This window comes from Phymastichus coffea, unplaced genomic scaffold (assembly GCF_024137745.1).
Source record: "Phymastichus coffea isolate CEN01 unplaced genomic scaffold, Cenicafe_Pcof_1.1 PCOF00234, whole genome shotgun sequence".
NCBI lineage: Eukaryota > Metazoa > Arthropoda > Insecta > Hymenoptera > Eulophidae > Phymastichus > Phymastichus coffea.
The window spans coordinates 56,318-80,353 of record NW_026707045.1 but is presented as its reverse complement, the minus strand read 5'-3'; the positions used below and the strand labels follow the sequence as shown (position 1 = coordinate 80,353).

Here is a 24,036-nt window from a genome sequence, read left to right as displayed (position 1 = left end):
TATCTCTTGTACGGTCATGGGATTCTTTAAAGTTATATATTAATTGTTCTAATAAAAATAGAATAAAAAATTATGTATATAAAGAGTTGTATTTATAATTTTTTTCATTTATATTAAAATGTTAATGATATAAAATTTGTTGTTAATTTTATTATATAATATATTACGTTTTATATTGGTACATATAAAATATATATTGGTACATGTAAAATAAAAAACAATCACTGTTGAGAAATATGTTTTAAATATATTATGAATCATATGTTATAGGTTAATTATTACGTCAATTGGCTAAGTCTACCAAGTCTACGCGCGCTTAGTAAACTTCTAGTTAACATCTAAAGTGCAGCTGGCCTGACAGCCATTCGCCGAAGCTGAACCCGCAGTCAACAATGCACAATTGAATCAATGGAACAAACAGATGAGAGATGACAGACGCATGAGAACCATATGAGACCATCGTTGTTTGCAGAAGCGACAGCTCTGTGGCGCTACCTATCGCCCGACGATTCCAATGAGTGTGCGTGAGAGACTGACAGAGATCGGATCAGAGTATGAGAATGAGGGTGAAAGTATAATCGTTGGTTTCAGCCAGCTGTTTATTTTTTATTTCCAGTGTTAAAATATCACGCGACACTTATTTCAAATGTAGATTCGATTTAACATCTTTTGCGTCGATTTTTTTATAATTATCACAGAAAAATAAATAGCGGTAACATTTCTCACTAATCGTCAACTCCAAGTGTCAATGCTTTACACCAAAAGTTACTTAATTATACTTCATTAAATTTATTACCATTTTTAGAGGTGATTTATTTTTCAACCAATGAGTCCTTCAAAAACCAAAAGGTAAATATACGTAATCGTTTTTAGATATTTCACCATCCATTCATGAAAGAGAAAAAAATATCTAATAAATTTCCATTCAGATACACGGAGATATATGTAGGTCAGTCATATAGTGCTGATTATTATTAATAGAAATTTGAATTTATTAGCGGATGTGCTATAAATACACGAATTCAAACATGAAATTCAAAGTTAAATACCTTATTTGAAAGTGGCGGTGCTGCGTAATGTTCCGCGCGAATAGCTTTGACATTTGACTACATGATCACGTGCATTAAAAAAATACTCAGTGTCGAGTGCTATATAAATTCATTTCTATCGTCTACTCGTCTCTTTCTTACACTCTACGTATGTAAAAATTAGTCATCTGACGACTTAACGGGATGCGAAAGAACTGGTTGGTCAGATATAAATAGAACACATTGCGTTCAAATCACCAACTATGAATTATAAATTGTACCCTTCGTAATGATGAACTAGACTTATAAATCAGCAAACTAATAAACCATACAAACCCTAAGTAATTATTCATTTTTCTTTGAAGAGTACAATTAATGCAAAAATTACTTGAGATTTGCAATCTTCATGAAATGGCCTAAAAATTGAGTTGTTCTGTACATATAACTGGGAAAGTTCTGCTATATAGGCTTCTGTAAGTTTTTTTTTACTTGTGTGAACTATGTAATGGTTTTCCAATTTCTATCCAAAAGATTATATGTCCCCTCTGAGTGACTAGACATTAATTTTTGAAATAAAATGATCAAATCTAAATTTATTTATTCCATAGTGTTACCTTTTTTATTATAGAATTTTTATTAGATAATCAATTTTTTCATAGCCACAAACTAAAACATTAGTTAAAAATTTGTTACATTTCTACTCCTGAATGTTGAACATCCATCTTTTGTTTACATTGAAATAGTTAAACTTTCCATATAAAATAAAAATGATTAAAATTGGTGTAATCATTTTCCTTTAATACAATTACCTACCTTTCAGAGATAAAACTAAAGATTCCCACTATGAATTGGTCCCTTTACATAGGAGACCTGACTTATTACAACAGTGCTGTAAATTATTGAATTCTGAATGGAAAAGAAGTGAAACTGCACGGTATATGTTTTTTATAGATAACATTTTTGCTAATATTGAAAGAATACTTGACAAAATTCTTTTCATATTTTAACTTAGATTAAGAAGTTTGAATGTTTCCTGTGATAATTTCCCAACTTCTCTTCTTTTACTCGATAAAAAAAATGAATTAATTGGTCACTGTAAAGTATCACTACTTGATAATGTAACTAACAGTGTGATAATAGAATCATGTAAGTAGAATTAATTAGAATTAAAAAATAATTGCGTGCTTGTTGTAAGTATGCTTTTTGAAAAAATAAGCATAAAAAATTTATTTCCAGTTATCATTCATCTTGCCTACCGATTTCAAGGACTAGGATCATTGTTATTGCAAGCAGTAGAAGATTATGTTTACAAAATTGGAATCAGACATGTATATTTGATGACAAAAGGACAAGAAAAATTCTATTTGAAGAATGGTTATGTTATTTGCGAGAAAATTAAACAATTTCTGAATTTTACAAAGAATAACACTTCTCAACAAATAACAGAAAACAATTTAAATTTAGAACAGAAAATAATGACCAGTGGTCCACCACCACCACCAATGCCTAATAACTTGAGACCACCACCAGCACATATTTCGTTCACATTATCTACACATACTTCTATGAAAAAAACACTAGAATTTTAATATTGAAAAAATATTATGATTCTGATACTATTTCATTACTGTAAACTACTAGTCAATATTATTCAAAATTAGTTTTACTATCTATATATGGTAGTTGCTTAGAGTAGATGTTTGGATTTACAAAAAGAATTTATTTCAAATTATAATTATATATTTTGATAAAATGATGTGTTTTCTTATTCATATTTGATAAATGTTGAAATTTTTATCAAAGTTCAAATATTTTTATACAAAAACTATCCCATTTCATGATATACAACTTTTATATAACTTTATATATAACTTTTCATATAGAATTTTTTACAAAATATATTATTTTAATGATGCAGTATCAGCAATGCCACAGATTTTTTGATAATGCTCTGGGGCTTTCAAGCTTTCAACCAAAAATTTTCCTAAACTGTACTTAGATATAGCTCGACCTGGTGACTCATCATATTTCACTGTGTATCGTGACAAGGGCTCATCTACAAATGTAATTTGTATGAGAGTGAATATTTGAATGATGATAAGAAAATATTTGAAAAGTACCTGCTATATGTGGTGGTAAAACAGCTATCCATTTCAATTGTGATTCTTTGATTAAGTCAAACATTCTTTGATGATCTTCATTCAAGGCTTGGAATATTGCAGGAACATTTTCAGGTTTGTAGAATAGAAATGCTAAAATTATTTGTAAAAAAGATAAATTAACAACAAAATTATATAAATAAACAAAATATTGATAATTCTTTCTTTTTCCTTTTGAAGTTCATGCAACTGTTAAATTACAAGTTTTAATACCTGACAAGCATATAGAAACTAAGTGTACATCATGTTGTTTCATGGCATCTAGGATATTTTTCATACCAGTTGACAGATCTGTAGTTGGTTCTGCATCAAATCAAAATTAAGCCTTTATATGTATATTTTTATTATTTAAATTAAGAAATATTAATTATTAACAAAATATATACTTAAATTATTTCTTGTCCCAAGTGCTACAACAACTCCATCCATGCCAGCTACAGCATTTGAAACTTGTTCAGCGTTGGTGACATCTCCAACAACAATATTAATTTTGTCTCTAAGATGGATAGGAACCTTTTCTTTATCTCTTACAAAAGCTGTAGTCTTCAACCCTTTAAAAAAATCAAATCAAAATTATTATTCATTTTGTAGGCCGAAATCATTTTTTATTACAACCAAGTAATTCTAAAAATTGGAATTCGTTTAGTAATTAGAAATTATATTATTAGTCGGAAAAATACTGGAGTACGTTAGCCAATAGGCTATTAACGTAATTTTTCACGAGGGAAAAAATTGAAAATTACTTAGTAATTTACGAACCTTCGGTAACTGCATGCTCCAAAGAGCACAAGCCGGTATTTCCTGTAGCACCAAATATTACAATTTTCATTTTTACGAACTATAATTCTACGTCAGTTTCGTTTCGTGGCAGTGACTCAACTATTCAGGTGAACAGCACGCCAGAAAGCGAAAACTATGATTATCTTAGAAATTTAAATAAGTAGTTTGCTTATCGCTATCAAGATTACCTATCATAGGCTACGAGAACTAGAATGCTGATCATTTACATTACCGTGCATAATTATTTCTTGGCTAAGATTGCGGTGTTGCCAATGTTTTCCAAAGAAAATATGAATTATTTGGGTTGGAATCACAAGAGTCCAACGTTAGACCGACATATGGTTGTCGATTTCAAAATATTAAAATGAAATGCAATAATTGAGCAATTAAAATTTGTCGACAGTCCGTAATTTTATTTATTTAATTTAAATATTACTGGCAACAATGTAGATTAGTATTTAGAACCATCTAGGAGAGCAGAGTCGTCTCAGGCACAGCGATGAGCTGCTCAGGCATCAATACCACAACAACCAAAAACACGTCAAAACCCAAGCTAACAATATTGTAAGATTATAACTTCCATCAACTCTAAAATAATTTACGTTATTTTAATTAATTGCTCTTATAAATGTTATTTACGATTCTTGCAACTACTATCAAAAGAATCTTCCATAACATTATTTAAAATCATTGTTTTTTGTGGTTAAATATAGAAATGTCATAAGAAATGTAGTTTGAAAAATACTTAAAGAACACTAGACAAAGGCAGTTAATTTTATTAATTTGAAATATAATAATATCGTTGATCACTGAATTAAATACAACATTGAGAAAGCAATGCCAGCTGTAACTGTCGGAGCTCCTCAGCGGAGCGAAGAGATGTATCAGGCTCTTAAAACTCATATTATCAAGGAGAGACAGAAAAAAAAGCAAGGTAAAAACAGCACTGCTTTATTAACATTTTATTCTATAATATAGTTAGTATCCTAATCTGTTGTTTATAATAATTTAGAGCAAGAGGCTGATGCAGAAACACAGCGTCAGATAAAAGAATGGGAAACTCAACAATTACAGAATACCATGACAATAGGTGAAACCCGTGATCAAGTTTTGGAATTGGAACATGAATTAGAATTGTTGAAAAAAGAAAAGCACCAATTGTTTGTTCAATTAAAGAAAGTTTTACACGAAGATGATAATAGAAGAAGACTTATCAAGGAAACAAAGTGGGTATTTTTTGTAGTACTTGACAATCAAGGACACTGTTCTATATTACTTGCCTACTTTTTTCCAGTGTGTGCTCTGAACCAATTCAACAAGTTAATAGTTATGTAGATCCAGCAGCTGGTTTGCATCCTCATTTGTATCTTCCACTCCCAACAAGGAGTCCTCTTTACAAAGTTACTACAGCCACACCTCCTCACACCTTAATTCCCAGTGTAAGAACAAAGATCTTATTTACTGTTTTGTTCTTTTCACAAAACTTACTGATAATTTAATATTAAGACATTTTAGATGAATATTAATTATAAATTCTATTGCTAATATCATAGGGACCTTTGAAACGATCACATAGCCCATCTCCACCCCCATCAGCTTCAGTTTCATATCATCCTGGATATGGGTACAAACCCCCTCCATCTATTGCAAGTTATATGCCATCTCAAAGTAAGTAAATGCATAAATTATATGTGAATAATTGTGTATTTATAAATCATCTAGGAGTCACTACTACAACTAATAATGAGCAGATCTATTTTTAGATTTCATCCGGGATTTATTATATTTAAGCTATCCATTGTGCAAAAATATTATGTTATCTATATTTTTTTAGAATCTGAAGATGCTGTCAGGAGGTCTGGCGATTCTCGAGTGGTGCTATGGAATAGTAAGTTAGCTCAAATTTTCAAAAATCGTTTTTATAAACTAAATGGTATATTTAACCAATTATTCCAAAGAACTATACAATAAATTAATTTTTGTGTATCTTTACAGAACCAGCAAATCAATTTCATAATCCTGGATCCAGTTATTACGGACCAACAGCAGCACAATACGACTTCGGACCATCAACATCACAACCAATACAGCGAGTACCAGAACCAAGTAAATCTGTGTACCTGACTGCTACGCGAGCTCCTCTACCTACTATCCAAACAGGTATATATTTTAATGCTGCTTCAATTAATTTTCCATAACTGGTAGTACGTACTTATCTAACATTTTTATATCGTCATTTCAAATGTAGCCACTTACTCAGAAGATAAATTCTACCCAAGACCAGGAAGTCACGTAGCAGTTCATGGAGGAACTATACCAATCCAACCACCGCAGGTAAGCTTCACGTGATTCTTTGTTATGTGAATTTTTGACAGGAGAATATTTCTATACAAATATTTAACCTATTTAGGGTGCTAAGACGGGAGGTATAACAACTGGTTATCCAGTGAGAGCGCCACAACCCCCTCAAGGGCCGTACCCACCTCCACCGCCGGGTACCTACGTGAACGTAACCGGTGCTACTGTACCAGGACGGCTTTTGTATACTCAACCAGGACCACGTTATTTACAGCGGGATTAGTTATTTATTGTAAAAAAAAACATTTTTTTTTATTTTGCTGCACTGATTAACATTATTCTGAGGTGGTATTTTTAAAACGGAAGATTTTTAATTAGTTTATTGTAAATCTTTTACTTAACTACCAATTTATTGATAGCTAGAGTACAATATATTATATATAGTATGATACGCGTGTACATCTGTATAAAAATATGAAATGTAGAAAGTATAATTATTTAAGAAATAAAATTAAAGAAACTATAATAATCATTTTTATAATTTACTTCTTTTATTTTAATGATTTTTTTAGATAAAAAATTAATCTTATATTTTTGTCTTAAAAACTGCCAGCTACTATTAATGAACCAGGCCTTAAAAGTAAAAACAGACTTTGGTTCTTAAAACGAAACAATCATCAAAATTGCTGATAACGCACTATTAACTACTAATGATTAACTTGGCTTTAAAAAAAAATATAATTCTATTTTTTTTTCAAATTAAACAGTATTAGTATCAAAAATACCATATCAAATATTTCGTTCATTAATTCGAACAATCGTCAGCTACCATCGTGTAAAATGAGATATTTTCGCGAAAGAAAACATAGGAACATTATAGTATTGACTAATCAGTTGATTTTATATCTTGAAACCATACTTTTTTTCTGAGTCTCTATGAGAGCTTCTGTACAAGTGGAGCCTGAGAGCTTCACGGCCAAGCACTTCTTCTTCACATATTTTACAATATATGGTCATATTTTCTTCAGTTCTACTCAGTCTGGAATCCCTGGAAAAGATTATTATTGTTTAAAGTTAAGAAAAAGAATAATACAAATTGAAAAGCACAAGCTGAATACTTACGATACTGCTAGTGATCGCAATGCTCGAGCATGAGCTATCATTTCTTCGGCTACTTCATCTACTTTATTTAATTGCAGAGCACTATGCAATGGATAAATACTATCTTCTTTGATTACAGCTTTGGTTGGCTGTAAAAATAAGCACTCGTCGTAGAGCCCCCATTTGTCAAAATTCGAAATTTTTTCTGGACTTTGCGACTTGGTTTGACGATAAATCAATAAGTTTAATAGATCGTAAACTTTGCGTTGACACTGAACTGCTTGCTCGGCGAGGTCGTCGATCTGATCGGTCTGTACACAGATGCCCATATTCATCCAATGTCGGAGCCTGTTGATCTACAAATAAAATTTAAAAAACAGTCATAAAAAAGTTTTTCAAGGACAGAAGTGTAGATAACTAACTTTCTGCAAATCTTCAATAGTAAACTCAGTGTCAAAATAAACTTCCATATCGTGTTCTGGCATTAACGACAGGCCAGTTCTGGAATCAAAACCGAGACCACAAAGAGCACCAACGTACTGGTTGCCTCGAGTGCTTCGTCTCAGCTCGATCTTAGGAGCAAAGATCAAACACATGAGTGCCGTTAAACCAGGTATGTTGGGCATAAGAGTTGTGTTGCGTAGTGTTAGTTGTGTGCCGCTTTGGTTTTGGCTGACCAGAGCGGCAACGAGAAGACGCTCATGTGGATCTTCAGGATTTGTATCGATTAGAATAGAATTGACGGAATTTCCCTCGATATTAACTTTCGTGGCCGAAGTCACTATAGCAAGACTCGACAGAGCGATCTCGAGTGGAGAATTAGGTCCCTTAAGCGTGACGACACACCTACAATCTTCTAAAGGAGGAGGATCCGGATAAGTACTGATCAAGAAATTCTTGTCATACTGCAAATATTCAAGGTATTCTCGATGTTTTGCTTCATAATCTATAATCTGTTCGCGCAATTTATGATTATACTTTGATAAGTAATTTTCCTCGGCGACCTCAGCCAAATTCAAATCCACTAGACGTTTATTGACATCGAGTAGTGAATTGTCGTCAAGGTTAGTAGACAGTTGCAAGTGCACAATACTGTCGACGACGGAATATATGCTGCCGTAGATCTGTTTCGCCTCTTTTACTGTACTGCAGAATATCTGACAAGCCTCCCTACTCCAACCCTTGGGATCTTTCTTTTTAGATGGCTCGATTTCGGATAAGCAGCACTCAAATGCCAAAGCTCGAGTTGTAGCCGCTAAATGATCCGGTTGAATTCTCATCAATTCTTTAACTCGAACAGTATCACGAAAACCGTGGTCGATGTACAGCACCTTGGCAAGCAATTCGCTAGATTTCTTGTCAAAACTCTCAATAACGACTCGATAGATTTTGTTGTCCTTCTTCCAGCGAGCGGCTACCAAAGCGCCGACGCTTGGTTCATCCTCAAATCTTGTTAGTGTTATGTTTTTTGAATCATTTAAGAATTTACGTATCGTGTCGTACTTGTGCTCTAAGTCTTTGTCGTCTGCAATGCGAACCCAAAATTGACTTGGATTTATGAAGTAGGAGATTTTTATTTGAATGTTGTTCTCATCAAGACCAGGAAGCTGAGGCAATGCCTTTGGCAAAATTCTCTTCATTGTTTCGTAATTTTCCTCGTTAAAGAACATACTGCAGGCATTTGTATCGATTTCCAGCTCACGAGCTCTCTGAAATACATAGAATTAACGCTTGTAGAAACGGAGCTGAAAAAAAGAAACAAAGAACGACTAGAATCATCGTTTACCTGCTGAGAGCTCGCTGAATCTAAAACGTCGATTTTTATTTCAGTTCCCATTTTTCGGAGTTTGAGGGCCTTGTAAACTGATAGTGAAACGTTGCCTGGTATGTCGGTTTGTTTCTGACTGTCGCCATAAATTTTATCGTCATTAAACATTATGTAAACCCGCATCGATCCATCGAATTCAACAAGCGTCTGCTTGTAAGTGGTTTCGCATACACCTCTAAAGACCTCTTGAATGCGTTTAGCATAGAGCTTTCCCGGCTGATCAGGTTTCCAGCCTTGTAGGAATACAGTTCTGGATGGATCCAAACCTCCAAGAGCACGAGTTCCTTGCGTCTCATCTGGATCGATGACTGGCGACTGATTCCTCACAAAGTAGTTTGGATAGAAAGCGCCGGCGAGGACAATTTTCAAAATTAAACCACGATCAACATCGTCGACGACCAATTTGTTTGGTCCCACTGTCTCCTTGATTCCTAGGCGCTCGAGTCTCTTACTAAGTTCGCCTACTAGGTAGTCTACCTCGTGCATCACCTTGATCTGTATGTAGTTTCGTTGAGCCCAAGAGAGCTCTTGACGGCTCTTCCTTCTGAAACGATTAGCTGCGATCTCACGCTGCCACACATGATAAGCACTAAGAAAAGCTAAGCTGTCACTAGTCGTGCCATCAGCCCAATGAACTTTTGCACTGTAAGCTTCCATCCGATTACGGAATGGGTTACTGAACATACTTTTCAACGACATACACGCGCCCATTATTATTGCATCTCGGAGCACGTTGAATACATGGCCCAGAGCTATGAGTTTAGCGATGTGAATGTCAATTGGCAGAGCAGCCATTACTCGTCCAAGATCCGTCAATTCACCGTCGAATTTGTTGTGAGTATCAGGTTTATCTAGTAGACCACCAGCCTCCTTCAGCAGCAATATAGTACGCTCTAAATTTTTCAAATCCGGTGGATCAATGGCTAAAGCGAGAACTGCTCTCGGCTCACCCATGTCAAGAAGTTTCGTTTGCAATACAACATTTTCTAGAGGTGCGCGCATAATTTCAGGATCTCCTTCTTCAGGCAATTGCTGTAAACGAATAATCGTACATTCTTAAAAGCCATTAAATACATTGTTAAAGTAAACTGTTTATACTTACATCGTAAAAATATTTTGAAATAAGACGATAAGCTCTACCATCCATCAGACGTCCGGCACGACCTGAACGTTGTTCACAGTTAGCCTTGCTTGCCCAAGTCAACTCTAAACATTGGAAATTAGTACCAGGATCCGTAATCAACTGTTTCGTTAAACAAAAATCAATAACTAAAAGAAAAAAGGTCTGAATTAAAATATTTTATAAATGCTTTGTTAATCTAAACTTACCATATTTAACATCATTTATTGTGATACTACTCTCAGCAATATTTGTAGACAAAATGATTCGACGATATCCTTTTGGCGGCGCATCGAATATTTTTTTCTGTTCTTCATGAGTGATGCTAGAATGTAGAATAACTATGTCCCATTTTGAAGCTTCGGCTTCATTATTCATAAGATTATGCATTTCTTCAATTTCCCATATGCCAGGCAAAAATATTAGAGTTGCATGACGCGGTTTTTCACCATCAACTTCTAAATCGTCATCGTCATATTCAGTTCCTTTGTCGATGTCATCAAAAACATCTACTAATCTCATACAGAACAACATCATCTTTTCTGAAACTCTTGGATCAGATGGTACAACTTCAGGTAGCTAACATAGAAAAGTTGTTTCTATTAACATTAAAGTGATTGTAAAATAATTTATTTATATCGTTTTAAAATTTACACACAAATCATAGCAAGTCTTAATATTCTACTATTTGTACTGGTATAGAAATATTTGATTACTTACAGTTCCTAGAACTTCCAACTGACACAAATAATGATTTTGAACTGTGAAGTTGCGCTTTTTTGGAATACTTATCATAGGTGCTGCAACAAATCCACTGACAGTAGGTATAGAAAAGTACTCTGAGAACTTTTTTGCATTAAATGTTGCTGACATCAAAATAATTTTAACATTTCTTGAATTACTCCTTTGTAGTTTCCTTATAACCAATAAAAGAAAGTCCATTTCTTGGTCACGTTCATGAACTTCATCTAATATTATATGTGTGAATTCCAACATATTTTTAGCTGATATCAATTTTCGCAATAGAACTCCCGTTGTACAGTAAGTTAATCTTGTGTCTTTAGATATATTTTTATACATTCCAACTTGAACACCAACAAGTGATCCTAATGGCCAATTTCTTTCCTTTGATACTCTGTCTGCAATGCTCAATGCTGCTATTCTTCTGGGTTGAGTTACTGATGTAAAAAGAAAAAATAAGTCAATAAACATTTACATATATTCAAATTAACTAATTTGTAAAAGACATCGTTTATATAGCTTACCAATTATATTGCAAAATTGTCTGCGGTTGTGGCAGTCATCTAAAATGAATTGTGGAACTTGTGTTGATTTACCACAACCAGTGACACCTTCAATTATGGTAATAGCATGAGTTTGAATATTCCCTACAATTTCATCTTTACTTTGATTTATTGGAAGACTATCTTTAGGCCGATGTTCAAAATTAAAAGTACTGTAAAATTTATTTAATTCTTCTGCATCAACTTCAGTTCCTATATGCGTAGGAACTGTACCAATTGACAACATATCAAAATTATGCTCATTTTTGTTACAATCAATTATTGCCTGCATTGAAATAATTAATAATTAATATTATATTTATCATAAATAAATGAATTAAATAAATGAAATTATCATTCATAAACCTCTAGTGCTTTTCTTTTCTCTTCCTCCACGTATTTTTGAACATAATCAGTTCCATTTTCTTTGTTTTCTTTTACTAATGGTTTAATAGAAGAAGCTATTGAAGCAGCTGAACATTCACTTGGTGCATAGTTTGATTTTCTAGGTCTTAAAGGACCTCTTTTGATTTCCTTATTTGGCCTAAATAAATCCATAAGATCCATTGTGCTTCTACAAATCATAAATTTCATTAAAATATGATTACATGAAAAATAGCTACTATTTCTATGAAATGTTTTAAATAACATATTATACATAACACATACAAGAAGTAAGCGTTCGTTTACAATTTTATGTTTAAAAAAAAATGGATCACGCAATTAAAAAACACATGTTCGAAACAAAGAAAGCGAGTTCTTCAGAGGGTTCTAGCAGTTGATTTTTTTTATTTTTAGTTAAAAAAAATAAAATGTTTGAAATGAAATTATAATATGCAAAAAAACAAGAACACCCTCAAATTCTTTCACCGCTTGTAAGCATCTCTTACAAACTGAACTTAACTAAATAACCGTAACAAGTAGGTGTCAAATGTCAGAAACGATGGAGACAAATACCTTATGGACAGGATAGTGCGAGAAATTTACCGGTAAGCAAAACAATGTGAAAGGCTATTACCAGTTAATGACATTGAATTGTTGAATTAAATTATTATAGCGTGATCGATAAAAACTCAAATTAGTGCAACATTAACGCATAATTTCGATGAAAAGATTAAAAATTTGAAGATTTACCGTTGTTCCTTTGTGTACAGAGCTGCTGTTAGTACTGGTGCCGCCCCTTATCTTTTTGATTTCAAAGGCATTCAAAGGCAAACCACCAAGGAGAGAAACAGTGAGACTAACATGCACTGACGGCAGTGAGGTGAACTATAGGGATAACAATGTGCGTGCGCATACCATACCGGTCCCTCACATGTATTATGTTGTGTTATATTATTGCACATACATACACGTATACGTGTATGCTAACCACTCACGTCATTGCAGTGTGTTATTGTTTACGTGGGGAAAAATGAAACAAAGACCCAGAAGTAAAATGGTGCTGAAAAGCTTATTTTCAACTACTAAACTTTCACCATACAGTTTTAATTGTTTGCATGAAAATACGTAAGCTTTGATAATGAACTAAACGACTAAGTCGTATTTTAAAATGTACAGTTAGCCTTGTTGCCGACTTTCTATCAAACGCGAGGCAGACGTGTCTCCTTTCACTAATATGGACCAGCATCTGGATTTGTAATAGAACTTATCGTTGAAATATAACATTGCTATAGTAATGAGGTAACAAATATTTCATTAAAAATTTTTGTAATAACCTGGAGAAAAAAATTTAGTATATTATAAATTGTAGTAGAACAATGTTAGATTGTAAAGTCTTTGTAGACCACATTCTATCTATAGTTTTGGATTAGGATTTCTTTTTATTCCACGACTGATAGACATTCGTTAGTTAACCTTTTTAATAATGGTAATTATTTGAAAACAACATTGCTAGAGCTACAACTATGGCAAAAGAGAAAGAGCATATAACCACTCAAACTAAATCTCAAACTGTAAAATATATTAGAAAAAATGAAGTAATCAAGACTGAATCTTGCAATAATGAAAATTTGTAAGTTATTTTTTTATCAATTCTGCTATTGATTAATTTTTTTTATATTTCAATAACTATTTTTTACACATTATTTTATATTTGTTTTTAGAAACTGGTGGTTACTCTTTGGAACTATTTTAGTACTTACTTTTGCTACAAGGTTTTATAAAGTAACAGAACCACCTCATGTATGGTAAATATTCTAAATAATTCAATAAGCCTTTATTGATGTATAAACATTATTTACTTCAATATTTTACTTTATCTCAAGTTGGGATGAAACTCACTTTGGAAAAATGGGTAGTTGGTATATCAATAGAACATTTTTCTTTGATGTTCATCCACCATTGGGCAAGGTAATATTAAAGTATACTGTATTATTTTCATTCAGTTATTTCTGTAGGTATATACACATAAATAAAAAATGATATTATTTGGATGAATTTAGATGCTCATAGCTTTATCAGGGTACTTAACAGGGTATGATGGGACATTTCCTTTTGAAAAACCAGGAGACAAATATGGAAATGTAAATTATATTGGTATGAGAATGGTTAGTATTAATTGTTATGAATACTTTTGTTCATATTAATTTCCAGTTAATATAAATTTTTTTTCAGTTTTGTACATTTTTGGGTGCAATGATTGTCCCATTGTCTTTTTTGACTGTATGGGAATTGACAAAGTCATCAAGAGCAGCAACATTTTCATCTGGACTGATATTGTTTGGTGTGTAGAAAATGAAAATTATACAGTATATAAAATGCTTATTGCAGTGTTATTTACTACTTTAACTTGTAGATGTTGGGCTTTTGACTCTAAATCAGTACATCTTACTAGATCCTATATTATTATGTTTTATGATGTGTGCAACTTATGGAATGGCTCGTGTTGGTTCATTACATGAACAACCTTTTTCATTTTCTTGGTGGACATGGTTAATATTTACAGGTGTGTCTTTAGCTTGTACAATGAGCGTGAAATTTGTTGGATTATTTGTTGTGACCTTAGTTGGATTCTATACAATTTATGAATTATGGAGAGAGTTAGGAAATTTAAATCAGTCTGTGGTAACTTTACTTCTTATAAAGTTTTTGTAACTTAGAACTTGTTAAAAGTAGAAAACTAAATACCAATATAATTTTCAGGTAACTGTTATTAAACATCTAGTAGCTAGGATTTTCTGCCTCATAATATTACCTATATTTCTATATGCATTATTTTTTTACATCCATCTAAGCATTTTGAATAAAAGGTAGATAATTTTAACATGAAAAGTATTTGAAGCTATTTATGAATTATATATATGTGTACAAAAACACAATCTCTTTTATTATATTTTTAGTGGGAGTGGTGATGGATTTTATAGTTCTGAATTCCAATCATTGTTAGAGGGCAACTCCCTGCATAATGCTACAATGCCTAGACATTTGGCATATGGTGCAAAATTTACATTGAAAAATCATCGTACTGGAGGAGGATATTTGCATTCACATTGGCACCTTTATCCAGAAAGTGTTGGAGCACGTCAGCAACAGGCATAGTTAATTTATTTTCTCATGGTCTACACATGTATGTTGTTTTGATAACTTCTTATAATAATTTTAGATTACAACGTATTCTCATAAAGATGATAACAATCTATGGATAGTAAAGAAATACGACACAGACGAGATTCCTACAGAGCCTGAACTAGTAAGACACGGCGATCTTATTCGTTTAGAGCACGTTATTACTCGACGAAACTTACATTCTCATAAGGAGGTTGCACCAATATCCAAAAAGCATTATCAGGTTACTGGTTATGGAGAGGTAAAATAAGCATTTACCAAAATTATTTTTAAAAACACATCTGTAAAAATACACATCTATGATAAATATTTTGACAGAACGGTACCGGCGATGCAAATGACGTTTGGAAAGTGGTGATACATCATGGAAATGAGAGAGATATTGTGGAAACCATGACAAGCAAATTAAAGTTTGTACATTATTTACAACATTGCGTTCTCACGTGCAGTGGAAAGACTCTGCCGAAATGGTACGATCACATTTATTGACTAGATTAAGATTAATCCTCATGATTATCTAATATTAACGTTTTTCTTATTCAGGGCTTACAGTCAACAAGAAGTATCTTGTAATCCTAACATAAGAGATAAAAATTCTTTATGGAATATTGAAGACAATCACTTTCCAAAATGTAAGATATTTGAAAAATTCAATATCAATATTTAAGTAGCCTTGCTATATTGTAATAAAATGTTCAAATATGTGCAGTACCGAATGTAAGTTTTCAAGTGTACGCACCCGACTTCCTAAAGCGATTTTTCGAATCTCACGCCGTAATGTTGCAAGGGAACTCTGAGTTGAAAGTTAAAGAAGGCGAAGTTTTCTCAAGACCTTGGCAGTGGCCAATCAATTACAGAGTACTGTAATACTTTATCTAACAAGTTATCCATTGAAAGGAACAAACGAATCAATAAAAATTTAACGATATTTCAGGGCCAATTTTTCTCTGGGAGCAACCAGCGAATCTATCTACTCGGCAACCCAATCATATGGTGGGGAAATCTGTTATTTCTGGTAATTTTTGCGCTTGTTTATATTAACGCAGCGGTGCGTGAAAAACGAGGCTGCGAAGAAGACACAGAATCGGTGCAACAAAGGAAAACCATCACGACAGCCGGAAGCTGGCTATTTATCGGCTGGTTAGTGCATTACGCACCGTTCTGGGCGATGACGCGAGTTCTGTACTTCCATCATTACTTTCCGGCCTTGTTATACAGCTCTATGCTAACTGGGATAACGCTTCATTATATTCTCGAAAGTTTATCAATCTTATTCGACGATAAAATTGCTGCTAAGACCACTAAGCACGCTATTCTCGGGATCGCCGTGTCTGGAATTGCTTACAGGTGAGCTTTTACAACGAAAATAATATGGCTATTATTTTGCTTTGCCGAAATTGCTGGATATTTTTTCTTTGCCGTTGTTTTTTGCAGCTTCTATTTGTTTTCTCCATTGGCCTACGGCATGGAGGGTCCCGCTGCAAACGATCCCAATAGCACGTTGTACTCGCTTCGCTGGTTAGACACTTGGGAATTCTGAAAGCTTTCTGTTGGCTTGCTAATTATAACTGATTATAAGTCCTATTTATTTTTTCACGCCTAGATTTATAAACATCGTCATTTTTACATTAAATCATACTCGCCGTGAAAGCGAAGTCTAAAGCAAATCAAACGCTCAATTATTACTTAACCCTGGTAGATATACCTCATCGTTATTCCAGCCGCAACGTTCAATCCGTAAACGGCTGATAAAAAGGTTATCGCAACCAATGACGGCTCAGCGCTCTGAAAAATCTCGAGTGGGTATGCGTAGAGCCTAAACGTTAAATTGGAGAATGACGCAATGGTTGGAGAATTGGCGTTGATTACGATGAGATAAGAGCGCTAGCCCGTATCGCATGAGGAACAGAGGTGTCGGGCAGGTGGTGCGCGAAAGAGCGGCGTCGGCAGTACGCAAGCTCGACGAGCGAGTCACAGGAAGTAGCCAATGAAGTGGCGGAGGGCCGCGGCAGGGAGGAAGGAGGCAAGGAGCTTAGGACGGCGGCGCGACGCGCGCGGGAGAGGCTCGCGCGCGCTTTTCGGCAGGTCGGGTGAGAGCGTCAACAGCGCGAGGCGCGCGCCGAGGGCCGCCGGCGCGACGGCGGACGCGACAACTGGCCTATAGCGCGCGCGGACGTGTGTGTGCGCGCGTGTCGGGGTCGGCCGGTCCGATTGCGTCGGGAGGTTTCCGCTGCGTGGCCGGCCGTCATTGCGAGCGAGAGAGTGCACGAGCGACGAGCTGCAGCTGCCACGTGCTTCGCCAGCAGCGGACCGCCCGCATAGCGCGTTGGTAAGACGTTGGATCGTCCTCGATCGTCGGCGCGTTCCTGCGTTGCCTTTCGCACGTCGCCGCCGTGCGAACGCGAATCCGCCGCGATCGATCGCTCAAGCCAGCCAGCCAGCCAGCCAGCCAGCTCGCGTGCATGCACTGCGGCCTTTGGCTCGGCTCCGGGCCGCCCGTATCGATTGTGCGGCGCCTCGCGGCCAAGCAGGAAGTCGCGATAGCACCTTCTCTCTTCTCGGCCGTCCGGATCTCTCATCGTCAACTCAAAACTAAGACAATCCAAGGCCGTTCGTAGCCTCGTTGTTTGTACTATTTCGTCGAGAGATAAAGCTCGGCTCGTACCGATAGCGCGACCATGCGTACACGCGTCGTCTATTCGACAGCGTACGAATGCTCAAATACTATTCGAGAGCAGGAAGCAGATTACGTAACGTTGCACGCAGACCAGAGCTTCCGCGTCGCGCAGCATCATTCGCATCGATGTTCCCGTATCGACGCGACGCGGTGTCGCGTGATTCTTCCTTGGCTTCGACAGCAGCAGCCGCGTGTTCGTCGGCAGATAGGTAGGGGTCAATCGGCCGCGGCTGCGGCGCACCACCGTTTCACGGGCCACCCGCTCGCGCCTTTCTTTTCCGTTGTCGCGCAAGCTCGCCACTGCAATAATAGCCGACAATTGGCGCTGATAAATAGTTTAAGCCAGCGGCCGGGCGCAGGGAAATTCAATAGGCGAGCTATACAGTCCGCGCGCGAACGCCAGGCGGAACGTTTGACGAGTTAGCGCGCGAGCATTTGGCGCGGCCGTTGCCCGAGTTGCGCCGCGGCGAACGCTCGCTAATCGAGTTATCGCTGGACCGGCGCAGATGCCGTCCAATTGAGCCGAGGCCGGCTGGCAGTCGAGCAATGCAGCTACTGGCGCTGACGGTGTTGCTGTGCTCTGCGCCGTGGCGCGCCGAGGCGGGCTGGTCGCAGAGGCTCGCGCGGCGACCCGACAACGTGCTCGCTGACTTCAGCGCCTACCAGGACATCAGCGTCGCGCACTTCCACGTGCCGGAGAACTTGGTGTCGGTGGCCTTCAAGTGGGTATTCGGCCGCGCGCGCCACAGTCTCGCAAAGTGGCGGAACTATAGCCGCGGTGCACCTATTGTGCTCGCAGGTTCACGGCGAAGGAGGCAAAGGACGGCGGCATCGGCGTCTGTGAGCCGCGCGACGTGTCGATTAGCCTAAAGCCGGGCAGCTTGCCGCTGGTGCGACCCGACGGCTCGAGGATCGAGGCGAGGCTGCTGGGCGGGCACAGCCGACCGCGCAACTACAGTCTCGAGGTGCTGAGCAACGGGGACGAGCACGTGGTGAACATCGTGGCGCCGCCGCCGGGCGACTGGTACGCGATCGCCTACAGGGCCTACCAGGACCCCGAGGACGCACGGATCAAGCAGCAAGGTAGGCACCCAACGCCCCCCCCCCCCGCCCTCTGGGCCCCGACTGACGGGAGGCGCGCTTCGCGTTCGCAGGCCTGGGCGCGAGCTGCGACACCGTGCTGGACGTGGAGCTGGCGGTGGAGCGCGCGGCACTGCTGCTGGCGCCTGCGCCAGGCGAACGCCGCCTGCTCCTGTCGCGGGGTGCCAACGGCAGCGACTCGGCGGTGGTGCAGTTCCGCGTGCCGGAGGCCACCGAGTGGGCCGAGCTGTTGCTCGCGTCGAGCTGCGGCGCCGAGTGCGCGCTGGCCGTGCACGTGAGCACCCCGACGGGCCACCTGATCGGCCGGCTGCTGCGCGGCGCGACGCGCCCGCTGCGCCTGCGGCTGCGCCCGCGGGACGCCGCGCTGCACTACGTCACGCTACGGCTGGAACGCGGCCCGGAGACCGAGGTCAGCCTCTCGCTGCAGCCCGGCCCGGAGCCCGAGCCGCGGCTCAGCGAGGTCCGCCTCGTGAGAAAGTCGCTGCCCGACTTCTTCCTGTTCGACTACGAGCACCTCGGCGAGCAGGCCAACGCCAGTAAACCCACGGCCTTCAACGTGACGGCGAGACGACCGCGGGTCCTGCGCTTCCGCGTGGGCCCGGTTTACGACGTGGGCGGCACACTGTCGGTGGGCCTGCGGCTGGCCGAGGCCGACCGGCACAACGAGAGCACGAGGGTGGTCGTGGTCGGCTGCCTGTCGCTCGGCCGAGTCTCGCGGGTGGGCCCGCATGGTCGCTGCGACGAGGAGCCCGACACCGACGGCGATGACGACGGGGACGACGACGAGGACGACGACGGGGACGAGGGTGGCGCCGAGGTCCACGGCCGAGCGTGCGACCTGCTGGCGGCGAACCGGAGCTCGCCGGGCTTCGTCCACGCGCCCTTCCCCGAGCCCGGCGTCTGGCAGCTGACCGCGCGGGCCTTCTGCTTGCGGCCCGACTGCGGCTGCTTCGAGCGCTGCGCCAGCGGCACCAACCTGTCCGACTCGGCGACGGCCTGCGGCGAGCAGTGCGACTGCTTCGAGGAGTGCGAGCTGGCCACGCTGGAGGCGGCCATCGGCTCGTCGCCGTGCGTCGAAGGCGGCTGCGGCGGGGCTCACGGGCGCTGCGTCAACTACATGAGCGGCGGCTTCGTCTACTCGGCCTGCCACTGCTTCGGCGGCTGGCGCGGCTTCGACTGTGCCGACGACGCCAAGCTGATCGGCCGCGGCCAGCTGCTCGGCCAGCTGCTCGCGCTCACGCTCAGCAACCTGGGCTTCGTGGGTGCCGTCTACGCGGCCATCCGCCGCGGACACTACGCCGAGGCGCCCGTCTACGCGGCCGTCTGCATTTTCTCCAGCTTCTACCACGCCTGCGAGGCCGGCCAGGAGGTGAGCCCCCCCCCTCCCCCCATCCCCGCTCGGCCATCCTCACCCCGCATCGCGCTGCTCGCAGGGCCACAGCTTCTGCCTGCTGCGGCTGAGCGTGCTGCAGTTCTGCGACTTCTACTACGCGCTGCTGTCCGTGTGGGTGACGCTCGTGGCGATGGCCTCACTCGGGCCGCGCGCCAGCGGCTTCTGCGACCTACTCGGCGCGCTCGTGCTGGCCCTGGGCGCCGAGGTGGACCGCACCGCGCTCTGGGTGTTTCTCCTGCCGGCCGCGTCCGGCTGCGCCCTCGTGCTCGCCTGCTGGGCGCTCAAGTGTCGCCGCAAAGGTGAGTCTCCGCCTCGACCGTCGGTCCTCCGTCCTCTGACGCGCGTGTTCTCTGCGCCGGCCCGCAGGCAGCCTGCAGTACCCAGCCAGGATCTACCGGCTGGTCTACCTGCCCCTTGGCCTGCTCGTCGTCTCCGCCGGCCTCGGCTGCTACGCCTTCCTGCAGACCAGGCGCAACTACTACGTGGTGCACAGCCTCTGGCACGTCTGCGTCGCCGCGGGCGTCGTGCTACTGCTGCCCAAGAAGCACTACATGCAGTAGGGCCGCGGCTCGTCGCGGCTCGAGGCGCACACGCACCCGCGCACCTCGCCCGTTCGCGGCGGAACGCTCGTTTGGACAACTTGTTTTCTTCCGACTGGGAGTCTTATACCGTCAGCTGTATGTTTCGCGCCATAGCCGACACTTGTCCGTGGCATTTGCCGATTACTTGTAGCTCTAAAATCTCGTCTGTACATAGCGCATGCAAAGGAGAAATTTATATTTTTACGCGCGTGAGGGAGTAACGAGCCGATGACATGTTTTACAGCTGTATATTTATACGTGACGTATGTATGTATATATTTTCGACGCTCGCAAGTAAATGATATTTTGGACAAGAGAATTTGACAAGTGATCGATCGACGCTCGAGTGTAGAGACGAAAGCGCACACAGACATACTGTTATAATAGTAGTAGTGGTATACATATGTATATATTGGAAGGGAACAATAAATTGATCGCACCTTTGTTTTTCACGTAAAAAGACGGTCGTTGTTGTATTATGCATTCTGCTCGTTTCATTCCTACCTACACAAGATCGAGTTTAGCGTGGTTTATAAACGGTACATGAAATAATGAGAGGGAGAGAAGGGGCAAGGACGAACGAGGCCGGCGATCAGGAGGAGGGCCTAGGCGTGGTGCTCTTGGACTGAGCAGTGGCGAGCTTGGCGAGGGCGGCGAGCGCGCCGTCGGCGGAGAAGGCGCACTGGCGGTAGAGCCTCTGGCAGTTGTGGCCGCTGCGCCCGGCGCTGATGGCCTCCTGCACGGCGGTGCCGGCGAGCGCGGCGTTCAGCATCTGGTTGGAGGAGATGGCGTCGACGAGCCTGTCCAGCTGCGAGGGCCGCGGCGTGGCCGGTTCCGAGGAGTCGAGCCGCTCGCCGGCGCGCCCCTGGCCCACGGCCTCGGCCGCCTGCTTCGCGTACGAGCAGAGCAGCCGCTGCGTGCAGCTCGTGGTGTCGATGCCGTGGCCGGCGAGCGCGTCGTCCAGTCTGCTCATCAGCTGCGCCACTCCGCCCTCGTCGCCTGCAACACGCGGTCGAAACGCTGCAGCGCGCGCAACGAAGGCGCCCCCCCCCCCCCCAACGCCCGGGCCGCGGCCGCCGGACTTACTTCTGGCGTAGGCTCCGTACGAGCCGGACAGCACGTAGAGCAGCTTGGGGATGACGAGGATGGTGCCGATGCCGATGACCGCGCCGAGCAGCAGGCCCCCCAGGTCGATCCTCGCGGGCGCGTAGCTGGCCACCCCGTAGCCCTGCCAAGCAGCGCGTCCACATGCGCAAACACAGAACGCGCGCGTCAGAGCGTCCGCCTCGGGGCGCGGGCCCGCCGCCACGGTATACTCACGCCGCTGTCGCCGACGCCGTTGAAGCCGAAGCGCGCCGTCTCCTCGGCGCGCTTGTCCACCGGCGGCGGCCCTGGCCGGGTCGCCGGGTCCTGGCTCTTGGCTGCCTTGTCCGCGTAGTCGACGATCGCGCTCGGCTTGAAACTGACAAGCGCGCCAGCGCGTGAAAATCGTCGCTGGCTTGTCCTCCCGCCGCGGGAAGCTCGGTCGTACTCACCCCCCGTCCTCGTACTTGGGCACGGCGCGCGCCGCGCCGACGGCCAGCAGAGCCACGAGCAGTGCGAGCGCCTGGCGGTGCATGTTGACGCGCTGAGACGGTTCGTCCAAGTGACCACGCCGCCGCGGGCGCGCGGCCTCTTATACGCGTCCGCGAGAAAACGCGCTCCTCATCTTCTGGCACATCGGTGCGAGGATAATTGTCGCGGCGGCCGCCTCTCCGCGGTTTCGCTTTCGTTGAGCTCGTCACCCGCGTCGCCGATGCGCGACACCTCCGCGACGCGCGCGCGCGTGCCGGAAAACGGCCGATTGTCCGCGAGACCCCCCCGTGATCCTGCGACGGAGCCTCGCGCGTGTCCTTGCGCGATTGCGCGACGTGAAATTTCCGCGCTTTCGGCCTCCGCCACTGCTGGCAGAACAATGCCGCTATTGTCCCCGCGGGACGAGCCGCAATTTTCATCTCGCAACTTCTTCTTCTCCTCCTGCTTGCCCCTTCTGCACAGGCCTGCTGCCTTCTCGTTCCTACTGTTCAAGGCTGGCCGAAGACCGACCAAGCAAAGCTCTGCCGATTGCGAAACTGGCGGAACTTCCGGATTCGCGCGCATCGGGATGCGCCGTCGGAACTCTAAGACACCCAACGAAGTTCCGGAGTGTTAACTCCGAGCCGTCAACCGCGCGCGCGATTATTAATCTAGCGAGAGTGCAGTTAATGAGTTTTCCTGAAAAATGGCGAGCCTGAAAAATGTATACGCGTGCCTTTCTACGCTGGGTGCGAAGGAAGGGTTTCACGTCCGCGGGCTACATATCAACCCGGCGGAGCTGGCGCACCGTTGAGTTTTCGTTCAAATAACCGAGTGACAAGATGGAGATCTCCTCACGGCAACGCGGCTCTATCCAGGTTTGCCAATCGACATCACAACCATTTCGCGCACAATCGTAATTGACTTGACGCCCACCGGCGTTAATTTTACTTGACCTCGTGTGACTTTTGGATTGCGAGAGGGCACTTATTAAATGCTAGATGTCGTTCGCCATTCTTTCAGCGCGCCGTCTGTCTGACAATCGGAGGAAGGACGAGGGGAAATGGATTGCCGATGACGAGTGTAGCTCGGATTTGGCTGCTTCTCCTCGTTATGCCAGTGATTTCGGAGAGCGAAGTGTTACCGATGACAGCCGATAAGGATAGCGCTCTCTTTGATCTTCAACGTAAAGGCGAGCGCAACTTGCGCCCACCGCGCTTCATCTCGTTCGATCACAAAGCTGGCAAAATTGACGTGAGTCGAGTCGCGATCGACATCGCGGTTGCATCGAAACTACAACCACCTGTACAATTTCAGATAGATTTGGAAGTGAAAATACCATTCCTCTCGTTTCCCCTGGAAAATAGGAATAACAAGACTGGCGTGCCCATGCCCATCGTCAAGGTCAACTACAAGTCCATCGTGTTTTTCGGCACGCTCATGGCCCTCATCACTTTTGTAATACCGTTGCTCTTTACGGAATTGCCGAACCAGTCGTCCCAGTTTTACAATTACTACCCTCACCTCGCCAAGGAGCACAAAAGTAACAATTCGTGATTTTAATTT

At 42.2% G+C, this 24,036-nt stretch overlaps 7 protein-coding genes across 14 annotated transcripts; 4 read left to right on the top strand and 3 right to left on the bottom strand.

The window, feature by feature from the left end:
- Window positions 1–27: 27 nt before the first annotated feature.
- On the top strand, window positions 28–2,631 carry LOC131674373 (N-alpha-acetyltransferase 80). The gene is made up of 5 exons (XM_058953007.1): window positions 28–712; window positions 806–849; window positions 1,849–1,962; window positions 2,041–2,174; window positions 2,265–2,631. The coding sequence occupies exons 2-5, from the start codon at window positions 827–829 to the stop codon at window positions 2,615–2,617; spliced, it is 624 nt and encodes a 207-aa protein (XP_058808990.1). The 5' UTR covers window positions 28–712; window positions 806–826; the 3' UTR covers window positions 2,618–2,631.
- Window positions 2,632–2,781: 150 nt separating this feature from the next.
- Window positions 2,782–4,318, bottom strand: LOC131674374 (flavin reductase (NADPH)). 3 transcript variants are annotated; one of them, XM_058953009.1, is made up of 6 exons: window positions 4,200–4,318; window positions 3,947–3,988; window positions 3,574–3,738; window positions 3,401–3,490; window positions 3,149–3,280; window positions 2,782–3,084 (listed from the first exon to the last, which is right to left on the bottom strand). In XM_058953009.1, exons 1-6 carry the CDS (start codon window positions 4,204–4,206, stop codon window positions 2,930–2,932), a joined length of 591 nt encoding a protein of 196 aa, XP_058808992.1. In that variant the 5' UTR covers window positions 4,207–4,318; the 3' UTR covers window positions 2,782–2,929. The 3 variants fall into 3 exon arrangements, with proteins under 3 accessions (XP_058808992.1, XP_058808993.1, XP_058808991.1); XM_058953010.1 differs by having other exon boundaries at window positions 4,156–4,201; XM_058953008.1 differs by lacking the exon at window positions 4,200–4,318 and having other exon boundaries at window positions 3,947–4,149.
- A 167-nt stretch (window positions 4,319–4,485) lies between these two features.
- LOC131674371 (uncharacterized) lies at window positions 4,486–6,744 on the top strand. Its single transcript, XM_058953005.1, has 8 exons — window positions 4,486–4,901; window positions 4,980–5,193; window positions 5,262–5,406; window positions 5,521–5,635; window positions 5,802–5,855; window positions 5,963–6,127; window positions 6,216–6,301; window positions 6,378–6,744. Exons 1-8 carry the CDS (start codon window positions 4,805–4,807, stop codon window positions 6,546–6,548), a joined length of 1,047 nt encoding a protein of 348 aa, XP_058808988.1. The 5' UTR covers window positions 4,486–4,804; the 3' UTR covers window positions 6,549–6,744.
- Window positions 6,745–6,859: 115 nt separating this feature from the next.
- LOC131674368 (probable ATP-dependent RNA helicase spindle-E) lies at window positions 6,860–12,970 on the bottom strand. Its single transcript, XM_058953000.1, has 10 exons — window positions 12,732–12,970; window positions 11,964–12,171; window positions 11,580–11,883; window positions 11,035–11,492; window positions 10,524–10,893; window positions 10,297–10,463; window positions 9,153–10,226; window positions 7,789–9,075; window positions 7,388–7,722; window positions 6,860–7,313 (listed from the first exon to the last, which is right to left on the bottom strand). The coding sequence occupies exons 2-10, from the start codon at window positions 12,162–12,164 to the stop codon at window positions 7,166–7,168; spliced, it is 4,344 nt and encodes a 1,447-aa protein (XP_058808983.1). The 5' UTR covers window positions 12,165–12,171; window positions 12,732–12,970; the 3' UTR covers window positions 6,860–7,165.
- A 9-nt stretch (window positions 12,971–12,979) lies between these two features.
- LOC131674370 (protein O-mannosyl-transferase 2) lies at window positions 12,980–16,821 on the top strand. Of its 2 annotated transcripts, XM_058953002.1 has the most exons (16): window positions 12,991–13,038; window positions 13,158–13,280; window positions 13,495–13,611; window positions 13,703–13,786; window positions 13,865–13,949; window positions 14,042–14,146; window positions 14,214–14,322; window positions 14,395–14,663; window positions 14,742–14,848; window positions 14,939–15,131; window positions 15,202–15,405; window positions 15,483–15,634; window positions 15,708–15,796; window positions 15,874–16,022; window positions 16,099–16,511; window positions 16,599–16,821. In XM_058953002.1, exons 2-16 carry the CDS (start codon window positions 13,276–13,278, stop codon window positions 16,702–16,704), a joined length of 2,187 nt encoding a protein of 728 aa, XP_058808985.1. In that variant the 5' UTR covers window positions 12,991–13,038; window positions 13,158–13,275; the 3' UTR covers window positions 16,705–16,821. The 2 variants fall into 2 exon arrangements, with proteins under 2 accessions (XP_058808986.1, XP_058808985.1); XM_058953003.1 differs by having other exon boundaries at window positions 12,980–13,280; window positions 13,351–13,611.
- A 280-nt stretch (window positions 16,822–17,101) lies between these two features.
- LOC131674352 (post-GPI attachment to proteins factor 6-like) lies at window positions 17,102–21,360 on the top strand. 4 transcript variants are annotated; one of them, XM_058952973.1, is made up of 6 exons: window positions 17,102–17,187; window positions 18,348–18,563; window positions 18,641–18,924; window positions 18,996–20,311; window positions 20,376–20,634; window positions 20,702–21,360. In XM_058952973.1, the coding sequence occupies exons 2-6, from the start codon at window positions 18,388–18,390 to the stop codon at window positions 20,893–20,895; spliced, it is 2,229 nt and encodes a 742-aa protein (XP_058808956.1). In that variant the 5' UTR covers window positions 17,102–17,187; window positions 18,348–18,387; the 3' UTR covers window positions 20,896–21,360. The 4 variants fall into 4 exon arrangements, with proteins under 4 accessions (XP_058808956.1, XP_058808953.1, XP_058808955.1 ...); XM_058952970.1 differs by having other exon boundaries at window positions 17,109–17,249; XM_058952972.1 differs by lacking the exon at window positions 17,102–17,187 and adding an exon at window positions 17,256–17,493.
- Window positions 21,361–21,483: 123 nt separating this feature from the next.
- LOC131674354 (uncharacterized) lies at window positions 21,484–23,789 on the bottom strand. Of its 2 annotated transcripts, XM_058952977.1 has the most exons (4): window positions 22,452–22,682; window positions 22,237–22,378; window positions 22,003–22,144; window positions 21,484–21,915 (listed from the first exon to the last, which is right to left on the bottom strand). In XM_058952977.1, exons 1-4 carry the CDS (start codon window positions 22,532–22,534, stop codon window positions 21,509–21,511), a joined length of 774 nt encoding a protein of 257 aa, XP_058808960.1. In that variant the 5' UTR covers window positions 22,535–22,682; the 3' UTR covers window positions 21,484–21,508. The 2 variants fall into 2 exon arrangements, with proteins under 2 accessions (XP_058808960.1, XP_058808959.1); XM_058952976.1 differs by having other exon boundaries at window positions 22,003–22,378; window positions 22,452–23,789.
- Window positions 23,790–24,036: the final 247 nt, after the last annotated feature.